General features: G+C 61.1%; 1 protein-coding gene across 3 annotated transcripts; it reads left to right on the top strand.

The window, feature by feature from the left end:
• Window positions 1-1,347: 1,347 nt before the first annotated feature.
• On the top strand, window positions 1,348-18,002 carry SHROOM4 (shroom family member 4). 3 transcript variants are annotated; one of them, XM_070760093.1, is made up of 10 exons: window positions 1,348-1,660; window positions 7,438-7,589; window positions 9,503-9,634; window positions 9,864-11,943; window positions 12,078-12,139; window positions 12,490-13,125; window positions 13,474-13,917; window positions 14,268-14,439; window positions 14,705-14,977; window positions 15,450-18,002. In XM_070760093.1, exons 1-10 carry the CDS (start codon window positions 1,490-1,492, stop codon window positions 15,717-15,719), a joined length of 4,392 nt encoding a protein of 1,463 aa, XP_070616194.1. In that variant the 5' UTR covers window positions 1,348-1,489; the 3' UTR covers window positions 15,720-18,002. The 3 variants fall into 3 exon arrangements, with proteins under 3 accessions (XP_070616194.1, XP_070616195.1, XP_070616196.1); XM_070760094.1 differs by lacking the exon at window positions 1,348-1,660 and adding an exon at window positions 2,159-3,514; XM_070760095.1 differs by lacking the exons at window positions 1,348-1,660; window positions 7,438-7,589 and adding an exon at window positions 8,657-8,880.
• Window positions 18,003-19,331: the final 1,329 nt, after the last annotated feature.

The following is a 19,331-nucleotide window of genomic DNA, read 5'->3' as shown; positions in this document are numbered from 1 at the left end:
CCTACACAGCCAAACTCGGTGCCTCTTGCTGTCTGTGGGCTGGAAGTCAACGACACGCCTGAGAAACATTGCCCAGATGTCCCTCTGGGCCCTCCGTAGATCAGCCCACAAAGTCTTTGGAGCCCCCTAAACATCAGCTCAAGTTGGTCGCCACAGAGCCAGAGGGGAGCAGATTCTCCCCCCCCCCCAGTAATTGGTCTCCTGCTCACAGGCAGAAATTCAGGTCCACTTCGGGTCACCCTCAGAGGGCAACTAAGGACAACTGCCCCCCACCCCCCCAGGCCCCTCTTTGCAAAGATCTGCTGATCCCCAATGAATGGGCTTTTGCCCCTTGGGGAGGGAGGTGTGACATCAAGATCAGGTTCGCCCCATTCTTGGGGGGGGGGGGGGCTGGGAGAAGCGCTGTGGGTCTAATAGGCAAGAGGAGAACTAACTCCTCCCCATTCAGGCTTCAGGACACCAGGAATTCTTCACTTAGTGGGGGCTATTCTGGGCCTCACTCCTTCATCCAGGAACGTGATATAATACCTCTTGTGGCAGGGAGTTCCACGTGACGCCTGCCACCCTTGAAGGCTCCTGAAAAGCACAGCTTCCCCCCTTTCCCACTCATTCTGGGCAGCCCCACAAGCATGCATGGGGGGGGGGGGTTTGCACACAACGGGCGCCTGGTGCTTGTCGGGAGTCACTCCAGGGTGGAGGGAGGGAGGCCTCACAGAGCTGCCCGGCATTCTGCCCGCCCACCCCACCCCCGCAGCCCCAGGCCCTCTGGCACTGGAGGGGAGGGGAGGTTTTGGAAGTGGCAGTGAGTTTCCTGCTCCTCCCTCCCCCTCCGCACAGATCCTGGCCCAGGCCCAGGGCGGTGGCACCCACTCTGGAGCAGTTGGGGAGCAAAGGAGCATTCTGGGGGGGGGGGGCAGTGGGACTCAAAGACAGTTGGCAGCTGAGGGCAGCCTGGGTGGCAGAACCAGTTTTTAGCCCTCAGCACCGGCCCAGGAAGCTCCGCCGCTACTGGGCCGCAGGAGGTGGGGGTGCGCGGCGCTTCCCAGCCTGGATCCGGAGGGCCACCTCCCTCCCTCGGCCTCGAGGCGCCTGCAAAAGCCCCACCGGCCCAGGACGGGGCGGGGGGGGAGCGCGGCGGGCACGGCTCCTCGTCTCCCGCCCCAAGGCCTCCCTGCCCCGTGTCTTCGGCGTGCCGGGAGGCGAGGATGGGCCGGCGCCGTGCTCATTTAACCCGGCCCGGGATTCCGCGCGCCCAGGCAGCCCAGCCGAAGAGGCGGAGCGGCTCCGCTGCTGGGGGCGCGCCTCGGGCGGGGCGTTGCAGGATCCGGGCCAAGCCGGGCCGGCCCGGCCGGGAGCCTCCACTCGCCTACGACACGCCCACCGGGGGCGCCTGCCGGTCCGCCCTCCAGCAGGCAGGGCTGAGCGTCGCGCCGCGTCCCGTCGATGCCGAGCCCCGCGGCGGGTCAGGCCCGGGCCGGGGAAGGGTGGGATGGAGAGGCCTGCGGGACAACTCCGGCCCGACCCGGCCCCGCAGGCCAAGCTGGCCGCCCGCCTGCTGGTCTCCTTCCAGTACCTGCACGTGCAGCTGGCTGGTGGGGCGCCCTGGGGCTTCACCCTGCGCGGCGGCTTGGAGCACGGCGAGCCGCTCATCGTCTCCAAGGTGAGTCTGCGCCGCTGCCGCGCTGGGGTGTCCGCGGGAGCCGTGGCTCTTTGTCTGCCTGCCTGGCGTCCGCCTTCCCGCCCAGCCGCCCGCCCCCCCCGCGCTGCCTGGGCGTTGCTCCCCCCGCCGGCCCGCCTCGTTCTTCCCGCCCCCTCCGGCGGGCCTGGAGCGAACCGCGGTGTGTGTGTGGAGGGCGGCTGGGCTGGGCCAGAACTTTACGGCACTCCGAGGAGACCCCCCTCCCCTCCCCCCCGCGAGCAGCCCGCCGACTCCCTCCCCCGCAGTTCCCAAGTTGCAGAGGAGGGGCCGCTGGGGACGAAGTGGCCGCTTCCCCCTCGGGACGGCGGTGGGCGGAGCGGGAGGCGGCGGTGGCTCGAGGGGAGGGATGCCCGGGCCGCCTCCAGGAAGCCGGTCCGTCCCAAACCCGGCGACGGGCGGCGGGTCCCCCAGGCGGGGCAAAGCAGCGCTGCGGGAGGGCCGGACAAGGTGCTCGTGGCCATTACCATCGGGGGGAGGGGTCAACACCGCCTCCCAGCGGGAATTCCCCCGGGAGTCTGGGGGGGGGACGTGTTTCCCCAAGCAAAGCGGGCTGAGCTGCTCCGGTTGTCGGCCGCGTGCCAGGCTTTCCCCGGAGGGCGCCCCAAAGTCCGGTGCTGAGCGGTAACGGCCCCGAGGCAGCGGATGGATGATTAACTGCCCTTGTGTGCCGGCAAGGCAGGAGCTCCTGGAGGGCAGCTGAGTGGCTCCCCTGGGCCGGGACGTTCCGGGGGAGAACCGGGTCAGCTTGGGTGGGGGAGGGCAGGGGGCTGGGCCAGGGTCCCTTTCCCCACCGCCCAAAATGGCCTCCCCCGAGCCCCCAGCTTCCCCCAACCCTGCTGGGAGGGGCTCCATCCTTGCAGGGGGGATCCTGCTGGGGCCTTCCGCATTGGGGGCAGGCCAAGAATCTTTCTGCCCAGGGAGTCCATGAAGGCTGCTTCCTCCCCACACCCTCTTTCCCTCCCTGGCTCTGCACTGGCATGTTTACTTACGGTCACTCCCCTGCAAGGCCTGGGCCCCAATGCAGCCCTCGTGTTCCAGCGTGGGGATCTTTGCCTTCCCTCTGGTCAAGTGGTTTGGCCCCAGTCCCCAGCGGGCTGACCAGTCTGGAATGTGGGCCTCTGGGAAAGCCAGGAGTCCCTTGCTGCCCCACCCTCCTGAGCCAAGAACCCCAGACCAGGGAATAGTGACCCTTTCTTCTGTCGGGCAAAATCGTGAGCAGGAACAAGGATGGCTTTGTGCAGCCGGCTGGTGTGGACTGAAGGCCGCCTCTCTCTCTCCCCTTCCTTCCGGAGAGCTGGCTTGCTACTGCTTCCCCCTCCAAGCCTCCAAGCTCCGTGGGGCCTGTCCCACATGGCTCCCTGCAGGAGGGCCCTGCCTTCTCTCCTTGGCCTGGAGCCCCTAGGTGGCCAGGAGCACAGGAGGGACCCCCCCCACCCCACTCGCCTGGTCTTTGGGCACTAGAAGCTGGGCTGTGTTCCTCCGCAGAAGAAGGAGCACCAGAGGGAGGGGACATGGCCAATGTCACAGTGCTACGGGTACCTCCTGCACTCTGTGGGAAACCCCGAATCCCAGCTGTTTGGAGACGTGGAACTGGATTGAAGAAGAGAGGCAGCAGTAGGTGGTCGGGGGGGGGGGGCTTGAAAACCCCTCAGGGAGTTGGCACCAGCGTCTCGGCCAGCAGCTGTGGAGGACAAATCTGCCACCATTAGCTGGGACGGCCATGACGGAAGGATTGAAATGGAGAGGTTGTGGATTGCCTGGATGATACGATCTAAGCTTTTGTGCTGGAGAGAGGTGAAGAAGTGCTGAAGCTGGGTGAGTGTTTGACCAATTTAATGACAAAAGAAGAAATTTAAAATTCCAAAAGAGACACTGAAATGGAGCAAGGGGCTATCTAGCAATTGGAAATACCACAGAGAGAATTAAAGAAACAAGTTTTAAAGCCCAAATTTGACTTTGTGGAAGTTAAAGAGATCAAAAAAGAATAAAGAATTTGAAGAAAATATCCTAAAAGTGCCAGAGGACTTAAAGTATTTTGGAGACTTTTGTAAAAGAGCTGTTTTGTTATACAGTGTTCCCTCGCTTTTTGCGGGGGATGCGTTCCGAGACCGCCCGCGAAAATTGAATTTCCGCAAAGTAGAGATGCGGAAGTAAATACACTATTTTTGGCTATGAACAGTGTCACAAGCCTTCCCTTAACACTTTAAACCCCTAAATTACAATTTCCCATTCCCTTAGCAACCATTTAGATTATTACTCTCCATGTTTATTTATTAACATTTATTTTAAAAAATATTTATTAAAGGCGGACGAAAGTTTGGCGATGACATATGACGTCATCGGGCAAGAAAAACCATGGTATAGGGGGAAAAACCGCAAATTATTTTTTAATTAATATTTTTGAAAAACCGTGGTATAGCCGTTTCGCGAAGTTTGAACCCGCGAAAATCGAGGGAACACTGTATTGGGAACATAATGCCATCTGCTGATTAAAAGAAAACATTGCAACAGAATGTGGAAAGCTCAAATTAGCTGACAGCTGGAGAATGATCTTGCCCATAAGAAGATAACTAGGAGCTTGAAAGGGCTTGAAAGCAGTGTGTGTTGTGCAAGTGTGTTTGATGGTGCAGTGTTTTGGTGATAGAAGATAAAAGGATATTGAACTGGATTGGATTGAAATACAAAGAGATTATAGGGACTTAAGTTGCAAATTAAAAAATCTAGGAACTTTGTGAATTGTGACCTGGACAAGATGGAGGCGTCCATCTATGAAGAATTGAAGGGATATTAAAATACATCTATAGAGACATAAAAACCTTTTGGAAATCAGAAGTGAAAATAGAAATGAAATGAGATCATAAAGAATACTTAGAATTTACAATGGTGGAAAGGAAAATGAAAAAAATGAAGAACAAGGAGATTACACAGATGAATAGGGGACTGAAAACAAAAAAACCCAGATTAATGATCACACTGGGATTTACAGTGATAAGAAAAGAGTAAGGGGGAGCATTGGTATCAGAAGAAACCATTAAAAAATAAGGGGCATAATAGGGAGAAGAGACTAGGAGGAATTGGGAGCAGACTTACACAAAAAATATACTTAAAAGGAAGAAAAGGAATTGGGGGGGGGGGTTATTGCCATAAAAATAAAGAAGTTAAGAGAAGGGATTGAAAGGGGAAAAGCTACAAGAAGTGGAATTTTTGTGAGACCCAAAAGAGAATCGATGAAAAGGGGAAGATTAATAGAAGGGGGGGAAGGGAATTGACTTATTATTTTACATGTAATCGTTTAAACGCTGCTAGTTGTGCACAAATGTGTATAATTAATCCGCATAATTACCTTGTTAAAAGGTTTTTTTATAAGTTAATAATTCTATATTAGATTGGTACATGATGGTTTGATTAAATTTTGATGATGAAAGGGAAAAAGGAAGGAATAGAAGGGATATAAATTAGACTAGTAGGTCAATTGTTGCAAGGTTGTAAAATTTGAATAATCACTTCTTCATAAGATTTGTTTTTTATAAAAGATTTGTATAGGTTATAAAATTGATTTAATGTTGAAAAGGATTTAGATAATTACTGAAATTGTTGGAATGTTATAAGAGCTGTATAGTTATAATTTTAAAGGCCATTATATAAGATTATATACTTTATAAATTGGATTTTTTTGTTGTTGTCGAGATTTTAGATAATTAGTTCTTTTTTCCTTTATTATTGTATGTTTCAAAATTGGTAATGTTATTAATCAACAGATGGAAGTGTAGTGATGAGATTGCAATTTGTTTGAATATGGAGAATGAGTTACAATAAAAAATTGAGTAACAAAATTGAAAGGGAAATATGACATGGAAAGAGAGGTCAGAATTTTAGGGCATTTAAAAATGACAGATGCTGAGTAAAGATATAAATTGAGGTAAGGGAGGAGAACGGCCTAAAAGTAAGAGCTACAAGAGATCCTGAGAATCTCGGGGAGATAAGCGACTGATTGGGAAGAAAGTTGAAAATTAAACCTGGTAACAAAAACCGGAGGTGAGGAGGCAGTAGTAGGATAGGGCTGGACATTACCTAGTGGAATATAAATAAATACATATATAAATATAAGGGAAGAGATAAAAAGTTTAAGACCAGCACTGATATTGACATGAAGTTGGGGTTTTGCATGACTGATCTGTCATCTATAAAATGGATGAGTGGTACGGAGGGAAGGACCCGAGAGAGGAAGAGGAAGGCAGGGGAGAGAGGGGGAGGGAGGAAGAAGGTGGAAGGAAGAGAGGAAGGGAGAGAGGGAAGGAGTAAGAAATACAGAAGGAAAACAGACGGGAGATAAAAGTACAAGAGCTGCAAATTTAGGATATTTGTTTATGGCATTTTGGACAGGAATGTATCATTATGTTTTGATATTATGGTATAGGTATGAATGTTTGTGTAAAGATGGTAGAAAAAGTTTTAAAAAATCTTTTTTTAAAAAAAAGAGCCCCAGGGCTTCGTTGACGGCACCACTTGTGGGAAAAGCCCAGCTAGGCCGAAGGGCAGGTGGGGAGACACGGTCCAAGGCCTGGGGGTCCAAAGCAGCATTTCCTGCTCCCTCCGGGGAGCCCCCTCCCTGCACTGTGGCCAGAGGCTGCACCCTCTTGAGTGGGAAGCCCATGGGAAAGCTGGGCACAGGCCGCCATGCCCTCCAGGCCCGGAGCGTCGGCAGCAGGGAGGCCTCTGCAGCTGAGCCCCCCCCCCCCCCGTCGGCTGGCCTTTGAGGTGAGGGACGCCGGCCACAGGGGAGCGAGAGAGGAAGGGGGCAGTGCCGAGGGTGGGATTCCAGTCGCCTCCCTTGCTGTGCGGAGGGCAAGCAAGCTTGTCTCTGTTTGTGCAGAGAAGCCAAAAGTTATTCTGCACGCCTGGAGAACCAAAGCTGCATCAGGCCAGCGCTCCCTGCTGGAATTGCAACCGGGTGGAAAATAAAAGCTCCCAGCAGGGAGAGAGAGGCGCCCCGCCCCCCGGGGACCCTCACCAGCCCAGCCCTCCAGATCTCCACGCGTGGGTTGTGGGCGGAGGAAGCCAGCCTCCTTCCTGGGATTCCGGGGTCTCCAGTCCGTCGGAGGGAGGGAGGGCGACCGGGCTCCCTTGAAACCAGGGCCTTCCCCTGCGCCTGGGCCCCTCCCGCCCTCCCTGGCAGCTTCCGCACTCCCTGTACGTCTAAGCAGGCCGGGGTGGGGGCGCTTGAGAGGCTGCCGCGTGGAACCTGCCCGTGGCCCATCCCTGAGACTGGCCAGCCACGCTGCCCTTCGCTGGCACAAGGTCTCTGAGAGGAGCTGGACTGGGCCTCCTCGCTGGTGCTTGGTGCGGCTCTTCCCCAGCCATGTGCCCAGCCGCGTGGGCTCTCCATGAGCACAACTGGCTCTTGTTCAGCCAGACCACGGGGATCCCCCACTCTCTGCGTGTGGACCATGTGACCAGCAGGGAAGGGCTGCCCATCCCTCAGCCCTGCTTTGGTCTCGGGCCCTGGCGGGTGCCTGCAGCATCAGCCCCAACCCTCATGCCGCTCTGTGCAGGGGGCTGATCCTGCAGGAGCCCTTGGGGGGGATCTCCCGGCTGCTCTCCTGCAGCCCCCCCCTCTACTGGAGGGCGAAAGCCCATTCAAACCATGTGTTGTTTCTGGTGTGTTTTTGCGGTGAACCCGGCCCAGGCCCTGCAGTGGCTGGCAGGCGACCCTTCCCGCCTTGTCTCTGCCCCTCCAGGTGGAGGATGGGGGGAAGGCCGCCCTCTCCCAGAAGATGCGCTCTGGCGATGAACTGGTGAACATCAACGGCACCCCTCTCTACGGCTCTCGGCAGGAAGCACTCATCCTGATCAAGGGCTCCTACCGCACACTCAAAATGATCCTCCGGAGGTGAGAAGACGCACTCTCTCTCTCTCTCTCTCTCTCTCTCACACACACACACACACACGTGCCGCATGGCTTTCCTGCAAAAGGGGCCGGTGGGCTGCAGTCCAGTCTGCAGATTTCCAGCTGGGGGAGGGGGGCTGGACGTGTGCCTGGGGCTTCTTGAGGTGGGCACATCCAGCTGCCATCCTGTGGCAGGAATTGGGTGAAAGGCTGCAAACAAGCGAGGGGCCAGCAGGGTAACAACGGGCAGAGGCCGAAGGGAGTGAGGGTCGGAGAGCGGGGGGGGGGGGGTGTCTTGCAGCAGGAAGAGCTAAGGTGACCTCCTGGGGTTTCTGGGCGTCCTGACCAGACGCCCTTTGGGCCACCCCAGGCAGAGGGGCTGATGGCAGCCCCCTTGTTTGTGAGAGTGGGGCTGGCGGGGGATGTGGGCCCGAGGGGGGGAGCAGTGGGGGGTCAGGGGGACGCTGCAGTCCTTCGGGCAAAGCTCTCGGCTTCTCCAGTTGATCCGCACCATCTCTCCGGTGGATCCGAATCGGTTTGGGATTCTGGAACCAGGAAGGTTGAAGGGCTTTTATTCGCTTTCTCTGGGAGGGGGGGGCAGAAAGCCTGATGGTTCTGGGCTGGGCATCCTGAGGGGTGGGGGGTGCACCAGAATACCTGTCCTGTCCTGGGGTGGAGCATGGGTGGGGGACTCTTTGGGCAGCTGCCCTCCAGAAAGAGCCCTTTGCAGTGGGGCGGGGGCCATGCCGAGGGCCCCACAGCGTCTCTGCTCCACCTCGGCTCCTGCTTCTTCCTTGCCCCCAAACTGAGCTGGCAGTGACCTCATCCTTCCTGTTCTTTGTCCCAGACACTTCCTGTGGGAGGGGGGGCAGTCCTGGTGCTCAGTTGGTGCACTCTGGAATTTCCCCTCCCCCCCCCGCCAGGCCCGCCCTCCCTGGAGACCCTCCTTGCCCACCCACGGCTCTCCTCGTAGGCAGGTGGCCCAGGGGAAGATCCTCCCCCCCGCTCCAAGAGGCAGGAAGCCCCTTCCCTGGGGTCTCAGCTTCTGAGGCCGCCTTGCGCTGCCAGCAGAATTATCTGCTTGGACATCACTTCCTGACCGCTTCCTGGCTGGGAGGAGATGAGGATGAGGACGGGCTCCAGGAGCCTGGAGGAGGCAGGAAACCCTCCCTGCTGGGCCGGCCACTTCCAGTCCCCCTCGGCTGCCTGCAGGGGCTGGTTGGGCCAGCAGGGCTGGGCTGGACCCTGGGCACAGCTGCCTTGCCAGGCCTCACGAAGGGTGGCCCCGAAACAGGTGTGTACTGAGATTGCAGGGGGCGGGGAGGGGGCTCTCCTTTCCAAGTCTGGTTGTGTATGGCTTTGGGGGGGGGAGAGCTAACCTGGCTGGAGCAGGGGCAGTGAGAAGCAGGGTGGACAGGCGGTGCACAGGGCTCCTCTGTGGGTTCTGGTCCGACAGCTGCTGGGTCCGTGGCTCGGTTGGTGTGAGGCCGGGCTGTGGCTGCAGGGCCCCCTTCCCCTGCCCTGCTTGGGGGCTCTTCGGAGTGGCTCGGCCTCACTGAGGAGCCCCCACGGGGCGGCCATTTCCAGCCAGAGGAGCCCCCAAGCGGCTTTCGTTCATGGCCTTTGGCTGAAGTGGGACAGAGGCCGCACGGACGGCTGCGAGGCCCCTTGGCCCCGGGGGATGCCTTGGGGAGCGGTCTCCGGCTTGCCTCTCCCGGTGCCCCCCACTCCAGAGCGCGTCTCTCAGGCAGGGGGCAGCCATCCAGCGGGGTGGGGCTGGGAAGGAAACGGCTCGGACCAGCCTGGGCCAAAGAGAGGCTTGGGCGGTGGGGGAGGGCGCGCCTGGTCCCAGGGCAGAGGGGCAGCTCTCCCGCTTCCTGCCCCCCACCTCACTTTCCTTTCCTTCTGCCCGCAAGGAGGAGCGTGCCGGTCATCAGGCCCCACTCATGGCACCTGGCCAAGCTCTCCGAAGTCCGGACTGAGGGCACCGCCATGACCTTGCCTGCTGACCCCCTGAGTCTCTCCTGGCACTTGGGCTGCGAGACGGGGTGAGCAGCCGAGGGGGAGAGGAGAGGGGGTGGCCTGAGCCCAGGGCGGGGGGACGCTCCCTTCCTGATTCCGAACTGGGGACCCTGAGAGGGCGGGCAGAGGGTCGAGGGAGGTGGCAGAGCCGTGGGAAGAGCTACCAGCGCTATTGCCTGAGGGCGTTGGGGAGGTGGGCGGGGCTACCTTGCCCCCATGATGTGGGGCCTCCCCTTTCTTTCTTCCCATCCCCAGTAACCTGCCTCTGCCCTGGAGCCCCCTCTCTCCCCACTGCGCCCCAGAGAAGAGCAGCTCCCTCGGGAGCATGGACAGCCTGGAGCCGGCCGGCCAGACCTACTATGAGGGCAGCCTTTCCCCCGTTGACCAGGCCATGTACCACAGCAAGAGGGACTCCGCCTACAGCTCCTTCTCGGCCAGCTCCAGCACCTCCGACTCTGCGCTGCGGCCTGAGGAGGCCGGCTCCGTGGAGGGCGCCCTGCCCAGCCAGCGTCCGGAGCCTCACTATCTGCAGACGGGAGGGGAGCCTGCAGGCTCTGGCGTCCACTTGCCCTCCGGCGTCCAATCGGGCTCTCTTCCCAGCCCTGCCAAGGCGGCTGCCGCCCCTCCCCAGCCCCCCCTGAGACAAGACAGTCTGTGTGCATGTAACTCCCCACTGGAAGACCCGAGACCCTCCATCCAGGCAGGGGGTCTGTGTCCAGAAAATCGGTGGTGCTCAGAGGTCTCCCTCTGCGCCCCCGGTCAAGATCCCCACAGGCCTGGGGGACAGTTGCCCACCACAGGCCCCCCGAAGGACTCCCCATTCACCGACCAGTATTACCTGCTGAGCTCTCACGCAGAGCCTCCCCCCGGGATGAAGGAGAGCCCACAAAGCCCCCCGTCACCGCCTTTGGCTGAGAGCCCCAGAGACGCCCCCAGAGAGAAGGGGCTCGAGATGGAGCCGAACAACTGTGCAGAGCCCCCTCCTTCCTGGGAGCCTGGCTGGGCTGGGCCCTTCGGCCATCGCCACAGCGTCCCAGAACAGGTGCTGGTGGCCCAGCTGCAGGCCTTGGAGGCCTCCCGTGGCCAGGAGGGTCCTCGCTGGACGGTGTCTCCTCTGCACAAGGAGAAGGAGGGGGACCTGCAGGCTCCAGAGCCACGGCTGAACCTGGACCTCGGCAGCCAGGAGCCCTGTGAGCCGGCAGAAGAGCTGCACGGCCCCCCGACTGCAAGAGAGGGGGCCTCTTCCCCATGGGGCACCTGCATGGCCCCGGGGAGGCCCCAGAGCCCCCACCGGCCCCTGACGGGTTCCCCGCCACTGCCAGCGTTTGGTGATGCTAGCGCCCCCCGGCCAGGCTTCCAGGCAGCCCCCTGTGTAGATCGTTCGCCAGAGGCCGAAAGTAGCTGCCCCGCCACCCAGAAGGGCCAACATCGCTCTGCACAGACCCGCCGGCGCAGTGACCGCTTCGCCACCAACCTGCGGAATGAGATCCAGTGGCGGAAAGCCCAGCTGCAGAAGGCCAAAGGTCCCGTGGGGCTGGTGTGCGGAGAGGAGCCCGCCCCACAAGCAGAGGACTCCCCCGCCCACACTGGGGCTCCCTTGGGGGAGGGCAGACCCCTGGGCTCTCCTGCGCTGCTGGCGGGGGCCCCCAGGCGGTGGGGCTCTGAGCTGAGCGTCTTCAGGGAGGAGGGAGCCCCTGGCAGCCCCCAGAGGACGCCCCGGGACAGGCCTCTGCCACCGGCCCGCGTTGGAGGATGGGGAGGCAGCCGCTGGCACTGGTCCCCGGAGCACAAGCTCCAGCCTCAGGAGTCCGAGCCAGCGCCGCCCTCGCAGCCGCCTTTGGAAGAACCTGTCCTTTTGCCTTTTGCCGACCGGCGGAGGTTCTTTGAGGAGACGAGCCGCCCGCCACCCCCCAGGCCCTCCAGCTCCCTTCAGGGCGGGCTGGACGGTACACGGAGCCCCGAGGCAGAGAAGCCGGGAAGCGCCGAGCACGGGGACTTCCGGCGTCATTCCCTTGAGCAGTCCTACCGGTGCCCACCTTCACCACCCGTCTACCAGGACTTCACGCCAGAGATGCTGAGGTGGTGTAAGTCCCTGCCTCGGCCCGGAGGGGACGCCGAGCACTGGTGGGCTCTTCCTTGCCCATGCGCCATCCGCGAGGCCTGCAGCTACAGCTTTCAGGAAGAGTGTGCAATGCGGCACCCCCGGAGCAGCCACCACGCCCACCGCTGCCGCCACCCGTGTTCCTGGAGCTGCCGCCATGAGTGCTGCTGCCCTGGTCAGCAGAAGCTCCCAGAAGAGGGGGTGCCGTGGCCAAACCGGAGGCCTTTTCAGGCGGTAAGTCAGCTGTGGGAGAGGGCAGGGGGAGCTCAGCTGCCGGGATCGGCCTTCGCTGGCTGCCCAGGTAGGAGGTGCAGGGACTCCGTGGCCCCTTCCGTCCCCTCCCTTCACCCTCCCTTCCTGCCTCCCAGGAATTGCCCCTGGAGGAATGGCAGCCGCCAGCTGGGAACAGAGCCAGCAGCCACACCGCGAGGTAAGCGTTTGCCAGGCAGAACAGAAACCGCCCCGGGGGGGGGGGGCTTCTGGGCTGCCTGCTCTTTGCTAACCTGTCGGGGGTTCTGATGGCAGTACAGGCCTGCTTGGGGAGGGAAGGGGGCCAACTGGTCACTCATCTTTGAGGAGCAGCTGTCAGGGGGGGGCACTTGCGGTTGGCACTGAGGCAGCCCCCCAGCTTGGCTGCCCAAATGAATTGGGTGTCCTTGGCCAGAATTAGTGGCCCCAACAGCCAAGAGGCCCCCATCCCCTCCTCACAGCAAGGTGGCCTCGATGAACAGCCCCCACCCACGCTTGTGTCTGCAAACTCCCCCCCCCTTTTTCTTCCAGCCAGTTCCTGCAGCACCAGGTGTCCTTCACCAGGCCCGGCCCCTTCTGCACCTGCTGTGAGCGCTCCACACCGGCTGGGCCTCCTTTCGGTCGGGCCCCCTCCATGCAGACCCTCCCCTGGGACTGCGAGCAGCCAGCGTGGGTAACGGAGAAGGCAGGACCGGAGAGGGGACGCAGCGAGCACCACGGGGCCCCCTTGCATGGAAGGGCCTATTCGGAGAGCCGTCTTTTCACCGAACCAGCTGGGGTCTCTCCAAGAGAGCAGCAAGGAGCCCAGCCGGCACAGGCACAGATCGCGGCCCCAAAGTCACCACCGTGCCAACCCAGGAGAAGGGGCCCTCCACCTCCACGGCCTCCCCCACCCAACTGGGAGAAATACCACCCAGCCCAGGGGTCACCCCAACCACCGCTCCCTGCCCCGGGCCAGCCGGTCTTCGAAGCGGCCCGGCAGCGTTCCCAGAGCCTCCCTGCAGAGCAGCCGTGGCACGACGGGGCAGAGGGGCAGAGACCGCGGCTCCCTGGCGCAGCACCGGATGGCGCCCCTCCCCTCCCAGAGCGAGATAACCCCCACCACTCCTGTCGCAGGACCTGGGAGTGGCTGGTGGCTGCGGCGAGCGACCGGAGTGCCCCATCCAGGCAAGTGGCCTTCGGTGCCAGAAGGGTGGAGGGTTGGGAAGGGCTTCCCGTGTAGCTGAGCCTTTCCTGCACAGGCCCCACTTGAGGCAAGAAAGGGGGGAGCAAGAAAGGGGGGCTGTGGGAGCCATGCCAATGAGAAGACGCCCCCTGCCTCTCCTCTTCTTCCTCCTTTGCAAGAAGGGCGGCATACAAATCTAATCATAATAATAACAATAATAACAACAACAACAATAATAATAATAATAATATAATAATGCCCCCCACCCCCCCGAAGAAATCAGCCGCTCTCCAGCTCGGCCAAGGAACAGCCCGGCCTTCACATTGGATGGGTGGGTTCTGTGCCCGCAGGACAGCCAGTTCCGAGGAGGGGGCAGCTGCCGAGGAGCCTCCCCCTGTCAAGGAGCAGGAGACGTCCACGGGCAGCCCCTCAGAGCAGCCCCTGACCTGGCGTGAGTCTCTTCCCTTTGGGGCATGGCCGAGGGTCCCTTTGGAGGGCGGCACTGCCGGCCTGCCCATTCTGTGCCCACCAGATGCCACGCAGGGCGTGCCCGTGTCCCAGGAGGCTGCGGGAGAGAGTCACAAATCAGGGCCGCCTCCCTCACGCCTGAATTCGGAGGAACTGATGAGAGACGTGGCGGGCAAGGACCGCTCCCTGGCTGGAGTGCTGAGCTCTGGTTTTGGACTCCGGTCAGCAGCCGAGGTGATGGGCGACCTCTTTGCTGGAAGCAGCTGCCCCCTCTGGCCAAGGCAGGACTGGTCACTGCTGGGGAGGGGACCCAGCTGCCCAGAAAGGTAGGCACCCTCGGGCTTTGCAGAGTCCCATGCCAGCCAGAAAGGTCCCACAAGAGCCCTGGCTGCAGCCCTTGACCGGCCGTGGGGAGAGCTGAGCCCGGAGCCTGGTTCTTCCACCAAGGCCCCAGGATCAGCCTCCTCCCCGGTGGCTGGGATTAGAAAATGGGGGCGGGTGGGGGGAGGACGGGGCTGCTGTGCCCTGAGTCCACGCGAGGTGTGTTACGGGACAAGGCGAGAGGGCTGCCGGAGCCTTTGTTTCCTTACAGGGATGCTGCGCCCCCCCCCAACAACAATGTAAGACCAGCCTCTTGCCCCCCAACCTCTATCCCCCCATGCGTTTATTTGTGTAGGCAGCAGAAGTCTCCTCAGCCCAGCCCTGGCGGGGAAGCCCCCCCCTCCTGCCTGACTTACCTCAACCTGTCGGGGGGCAAAGCTGAGCTGCTGAACCCAATGGAGGACCCCTCTGCGCTGGCTGCAGCCTCTTCAGAAGAGGAGCCGGACCCTGACCTGGCTCAGAAGAAGGTGAGCCGCCTCCGTCCAGCCCAGCCGCTTGCTGCCCCCTGCAGACTGCTGAGCATGAGAGGCTCAAGGCTCCTGCTGCCCCGCCACCCCCGTTGCAGGGCATTGCTGTGGGGGTCACAGGGGACCATCTGCAAACTCCCAGCTGGGCCCACAGCCAGGCAGCCTTTCATTGGGACCGAACCTCCCTGGAAAACACCCCACCTTGCAGCCCTGACTCCCCCCGACTCCTGCCTCCCCAGGCAGCCACTGACCCCCCTCTCCGCAGGTCCAGCTGATCGAGAGCATTGGGCGGAAGCTGGGGGTGCTGCGGGAGGCCCAGCAGAGCCTGCAGGACGACCTGAGTGCGAACGCGGCCCTTGGCAGAGAGGTGGAGAATTACATCGAGGGGGCCTGCAAGCCCCACGAACTGGAGAAGTTCCGCCTCGTCATAGGCGACCTGGACAAGGTGGTCAGCCTGCTGCTCTCGCTGTCCGGGCGGCTGGCCCGAGTGGAGAACGCCCTCAGTGGCCTGAGTGCGGAGGAGGAGGAGGAGGAAAAGGTGGGCGCTCAAGGGGGCGGGGGGCAGGCTACTGGGCAGGATGCTCATGGGAGAGCAGAGGCTCCATGGCTCCTTGTTGCGACTCCGACTCTGTGTCTGCTGGGACACCCCCAGGCCCGAACAATGGCAGGGGCCCAAGGTGGTGGCTCCTCCCCGGGAGGCTTTGGCCCTCTTGCTTTAGATGGAGGCAGTCTGGCCTTTCCACGGTGCTGGCCTTCCTGTTCATCCAGGGGTGCCCAGCCCATGGCTGACCATTCCGGGCCGCACAGCACGGATTCCCTGGGGCCTTAAGGCAGGTCCAGTCTGGCAGCCATGGGGCCGGGAGTTTGCAGTGCAGCCGGTTTGCCCCCCGTTATTTCCTGGGCTGCTGCTTCTTGGATCCGGCTCTGCGGCCAGCGGGGGCTCCTCTCCCGAACAGGCCCCGGGCGTGGCCAGCACTGACCGGGTGTCCCTCCTCTGCCCCCGCCCACAGGTGGCCCTCCTGGAGAAGAAGCGGCAGCTGACCACGCAGCTGCAGGACGCCAAGGAGCTGCAGGAGCACGTGGCCCGGCGGGAGCAGCTGGTCTTTGCCAACGTCTCACGCTGTGTCTCCCCCGAGCAACTGCAGGACTACCAGCACTTTGTGCGCATGAAGTCCACCCTGGCCATCCAGCAGCGGCAGCTGGACGACAAGATCAAGCTGGGTGAGGAGCAGCTGCGTTGCCTCTGGGAGAGCCTGCCACAGAGGCCCAGGAAGCCCTAGCGGGAGCCCACTACCTTCACGGGGGGGCCGCAACTGCCCCTCCGGCCTCTTCTGGGAACCAGCGAGGGGGCCACCTGCTCTGCCCCCCCCCGGCCCAGGGCCTCCCACCCGCCTTCCGCCACGAAGGAGTGCCCGCCTGCAGCTAGTCCCTGGGATGAGCGGGCAGGGAGGGCCCTCGCGGCCCCTCCACAAACTTCCCGGCTGGCCAGATGAGGTGACCCTGGGCCTCCCGTGGACAACGTCCCCCTCCCACAATACTTTCTGAGACTCCACTGTGGGGACCCGCTGCTCAGCTTAAGTGCCTGCAATCCTCAGATGCGCCTTTCCTGCCGGCCCCGTTGTTATTTATTGTCCGCAGTTGCCGTGTTAGAGTTTGTTTCCAAGTGAGATCCGAACCTGGGGCAGGTGAGGGCGGGGGGCCAGGGGCATCGTCGGCTGTTTTGGAACCCGTGTCCAGCCCTGGCTTCCCCTGAGAGCCCTGCCAGGGGCATCGCGTCTTTGCTGCGTCCAGCCTGTGTCCCCCGCTGAGCCCGGGGGCTGCTGCTTCTGTCTTCCTGTGGGTGTGGGGGGGGCATGGAGCTGAGAGCAGCAGCCACCAATTTCACGGGTCTCCCCCTGCCCTTCTCCTGCGGCCAGGCCTGGGTGGGCTACGATGGCAGCTGCCCCTCAGCCAAACTGTGCCAGGGAGACGCCCCTGAAGCACCAGGGCCCCCGGGGAGGGTTCGGCCTGGGAACCTGGCTTTGCAGGGGTGGGGGGGCAGACCCCTAAGTCAGCGATGGTGGAGGGACTGCAGGCATACAACACCCAAGGCAGCTGCCTTCCTCACGAGCTGCGAGCTGGCAGCCTAAATGTTTCCCCCAGTGGGGTCAGTGGGCAGTCCGGCCCCTGGCGCCAGCTCCCCCCCCCCAGTCTCCCTTCCATCTTCCTGGCATTCCCTGGCAAGATCACGAAGGGGGGGAGCTGGGGGAGGGAGAACTGGGACTGCACAACAAGGGCTCCTCTCTCTACCTCTCCTGTATCCGAGGCAGAGGAATGTCTTGGGCTCCGGCCACGGCTATTGTGACCCCCACATCCGCTTCCTCCCCATTGTCCTTGGCCCAGTGCAGGAAGCAAGGTCTGCTTGGCTTAACCTCTTCAGTGCTGGGCTGCCTGGAACTCGCTTCAAGGACGGGGAATAAGCCCCGGGGAGCGTGTGTGTGTGTGGGGGGGGACGACTCAGGCTGCCTTGGCGTTCTGGGCCTCGAGGGGGGTGGAAATCCCCCTGGGCTCCCGAGAAGCTGGGAAGGAGGGCGGCTTCTCCCTCTTCAACCCTCCAAGGACCCAGGTTCTCAGCCTGCTGCCCTCTAGGGCTGGGCCGGGCAGTCCCGGATGATCCAGGGGGTCACAAGGGGGCCCAGCCCATGTGGGGCCTTTGACTGCTTCCCGCCTTGGGCCCCCTTGGAGGGACAGACTCGCCATCCTCCCTCGGATTATTCTTTGGGGAAATCTGGGCTTTGAGGGACTTGCCTGCCCTTTGGCCCCCTCTGGAAAATCACCAAGGAGCCCTTTGGAAGTGGCCCGATTTCTGCTGTGGCCCTGGGAGTGGGTGCGAGTCTACCGTTTTGGAAGCTGGACCCGGGAGGCAGCGGCCAAAGCCACAGGTCAGCCTTTCCCTGGGAATTTGCCCCGGCATCTCCCCCCTGAACGCCTGCTGCTGCTCCCCCCAAGTGTTGCTGGCTCGCTGGAGACCGAAGCCTTTTGTGGGGGGCTGGCTGTGAAAGCCTGGGGAGAGGCCGGGCTGCCCAGTGGCTCTCCCGGCCCAACATGGGGCTCCGCATTGAGTGGGGAGGAGCTCTGTGCAACCCCTTGGGCCCCGTCCGCTTCCCCTTCCCCTTCCTCCTCTCCCACGCCTCCCCCCTGCAGCTCCCGGGACTTATGGGTAGGACCCGGGTGGCGTTTCCCTGCCCACCTCTGCCCCCCTCCCTCCCTGCCTGGCTGCCCCTGAGCAGCTGCTCTGCCCAAGCAGCCTCTTCTGCGCAGGGGGAACCCAAGTGCCAACTCTGGAGGCAGGTTGGTTGCTATGTGATTAAATGCTTGAGTTGCCGGCTGTAATTTTGTGCTTCCTACACACCAAAGAATCTGTGGTTCCTGTCCAACATTTCCACAGCAAGATCTCTTCAGTTGTGTTTCCAAAGGTGTTTCGACACCACCTCCTCCAGCCGCTGGTGCCTTGGCTGCGGGGGCAACTTTGGGAGTGGGGGAAGGGCAGAATCACCTGCTGCATTAAATTGGTGCTAACTGGGTCCCTGGCTCTGTGTGGCTTCTGTTTGTGGGGGGCGGGGGGGGGTATCAGAAGCAGCAACCTGCTCTGAAAGGGGGAAGGTTTTTTTTATTTGTATACCAGCTGATTACTTGGCCTTACCCGGGTATTTATTTATTTATCCCGATCTTGTACTAGATAGGAAAAGGAATTGCATTCAAATTATTTTATTTACAGGCTTTTAAAACCATAAGCACCGTTTTCAAATCCCAGCAACGGAACCTGTGGACACCTGGGAGACTTAGAAGCATCTCTCCCGCCCCCCCCCCCCCCCGTTTCACCATTTCCTCAAACTGGGCCTGGGACAGAAATCCTTGCGCCTCCTCCTCCTCCCCCCCTGCTGAAATAGGCTGGGCCTCCACACCTGTTTTGCCTGGGTTGGGTGGTCCCGTCCTTCGGGTGATGAATCCGGGCACACGGGCCGAAGCTGTGAGGAGGGGGCAGGCGATCTACTTAGGCCAGGCCAGGCCCAATCAGAGGCCCCTCCCTGTACTGGCCTAATCGGGCTCCCTTCGCCCTGAAAGGCCACCCGCAGGGCTGCTAGGGGGGTTCGTGCCACGGTAGTTTTAGCTAGATAGTAAGTCATACATGCACCAAGTTTGGCTGAAATTGCTCAAGGCCTTCCAGAGTTATGCTGGGACATACACACACACACACACACACACACACACACACACACACAGAGCGATCTTTCTATACAAAGAAGAGGAAAAGAAAAGGCAGGCAGGTAGACGGGGCAGGTGAGATGGGGGAGGGGGCTTTGCAGCTGGCAGCATTCGCTGGCTCTGAGCCGAGGCAGAAGGGTCACCAGGCAGATCCTGGCCACAACCGGGGCTCGGTTTCCAGGGCCCTCTGCGTGATGGCCTCTTCTCTCGAGGCTGCAGGTGACCCGGGGGGGGGGGGAGGCAACGGCCTTGGAAATGGGGGCAGCCGTCCGTGTGTGGGACCGAGAGGGAGGCCAGAGGGGCGAAGAATGCCTTGCAGCCCCCTGGCAGAAAAGAGCCAGATGCTGGCGTTTCATCGCAGCACTTCCGAGGCTGGAGGGCGGAAGCTGCAGACTTCAAGGTTTTGGACGCTCGGCCCTTGGTGAATCTGGCACGCTTGCCCTTTGGAGACCAGCCAACACCAGCTGCCCTCCCGCCCAGCACCCAGCACAGCCCCCCCAGAGCTGCCTCGCTACTCGCCACAGCAAGATGTTTGATTGGGGGGGGGGGGAAGCCAGGCTTTAAAGACTGAATGATGACCACCAAGCCAGGGGGCAGCTGAGGGGCAGCCAGGACAGGTGGGCTGCTGCCTGAAGCTGGAGCAGATG

This window comes from Erythrolamprus reginae, chromosome 8 (assembly GCF_031021105.1).
Source record: "Erythrolamprus reginae isolate rEryReg1 chromosome 8, rEryReg1.hap1, whole genome shotgun sequence".
In the NCBI taxonomy this organism is placed as follows: domain Eukaryota; kingdom Metazoa; phylum Chordata; class Lepidosauria; order Squamata; family Dipsadidae; genus Erythrolamprus; species Erythrolamprus reginae.
The sequence above is the reverse complement of the archived record's forward strand: the minus strand, read 5'-3'. Positions and strand labels throughout refer to the sequence as shown.

Bases quoted from the DNA above. Each gene is read 5' to 3' on its own strand.
- SHROOM4 (XM_070760093.1), top strand. From the start codon at position 1,490: ATGGAGAGGCCTGCGGGACAACTCCGGCCCGACCCGGCCCCGCAGGCC. The intron at 1,661-7,437 runs GTGAGTCTGCGC...CTGCCCCTCCAG, and splicing joins AGCCGCTCATCGTCTCCAAG to GTGGAGGATGGGGGGAAGGC. The intron at 9,635-9,863 runs GTGAGCAGCCGA...TCCCATCCCCAG, and splicing joins CACTTGGGCTGCGAGACGGG to TAACCTGCCTCTGCCCTGGA.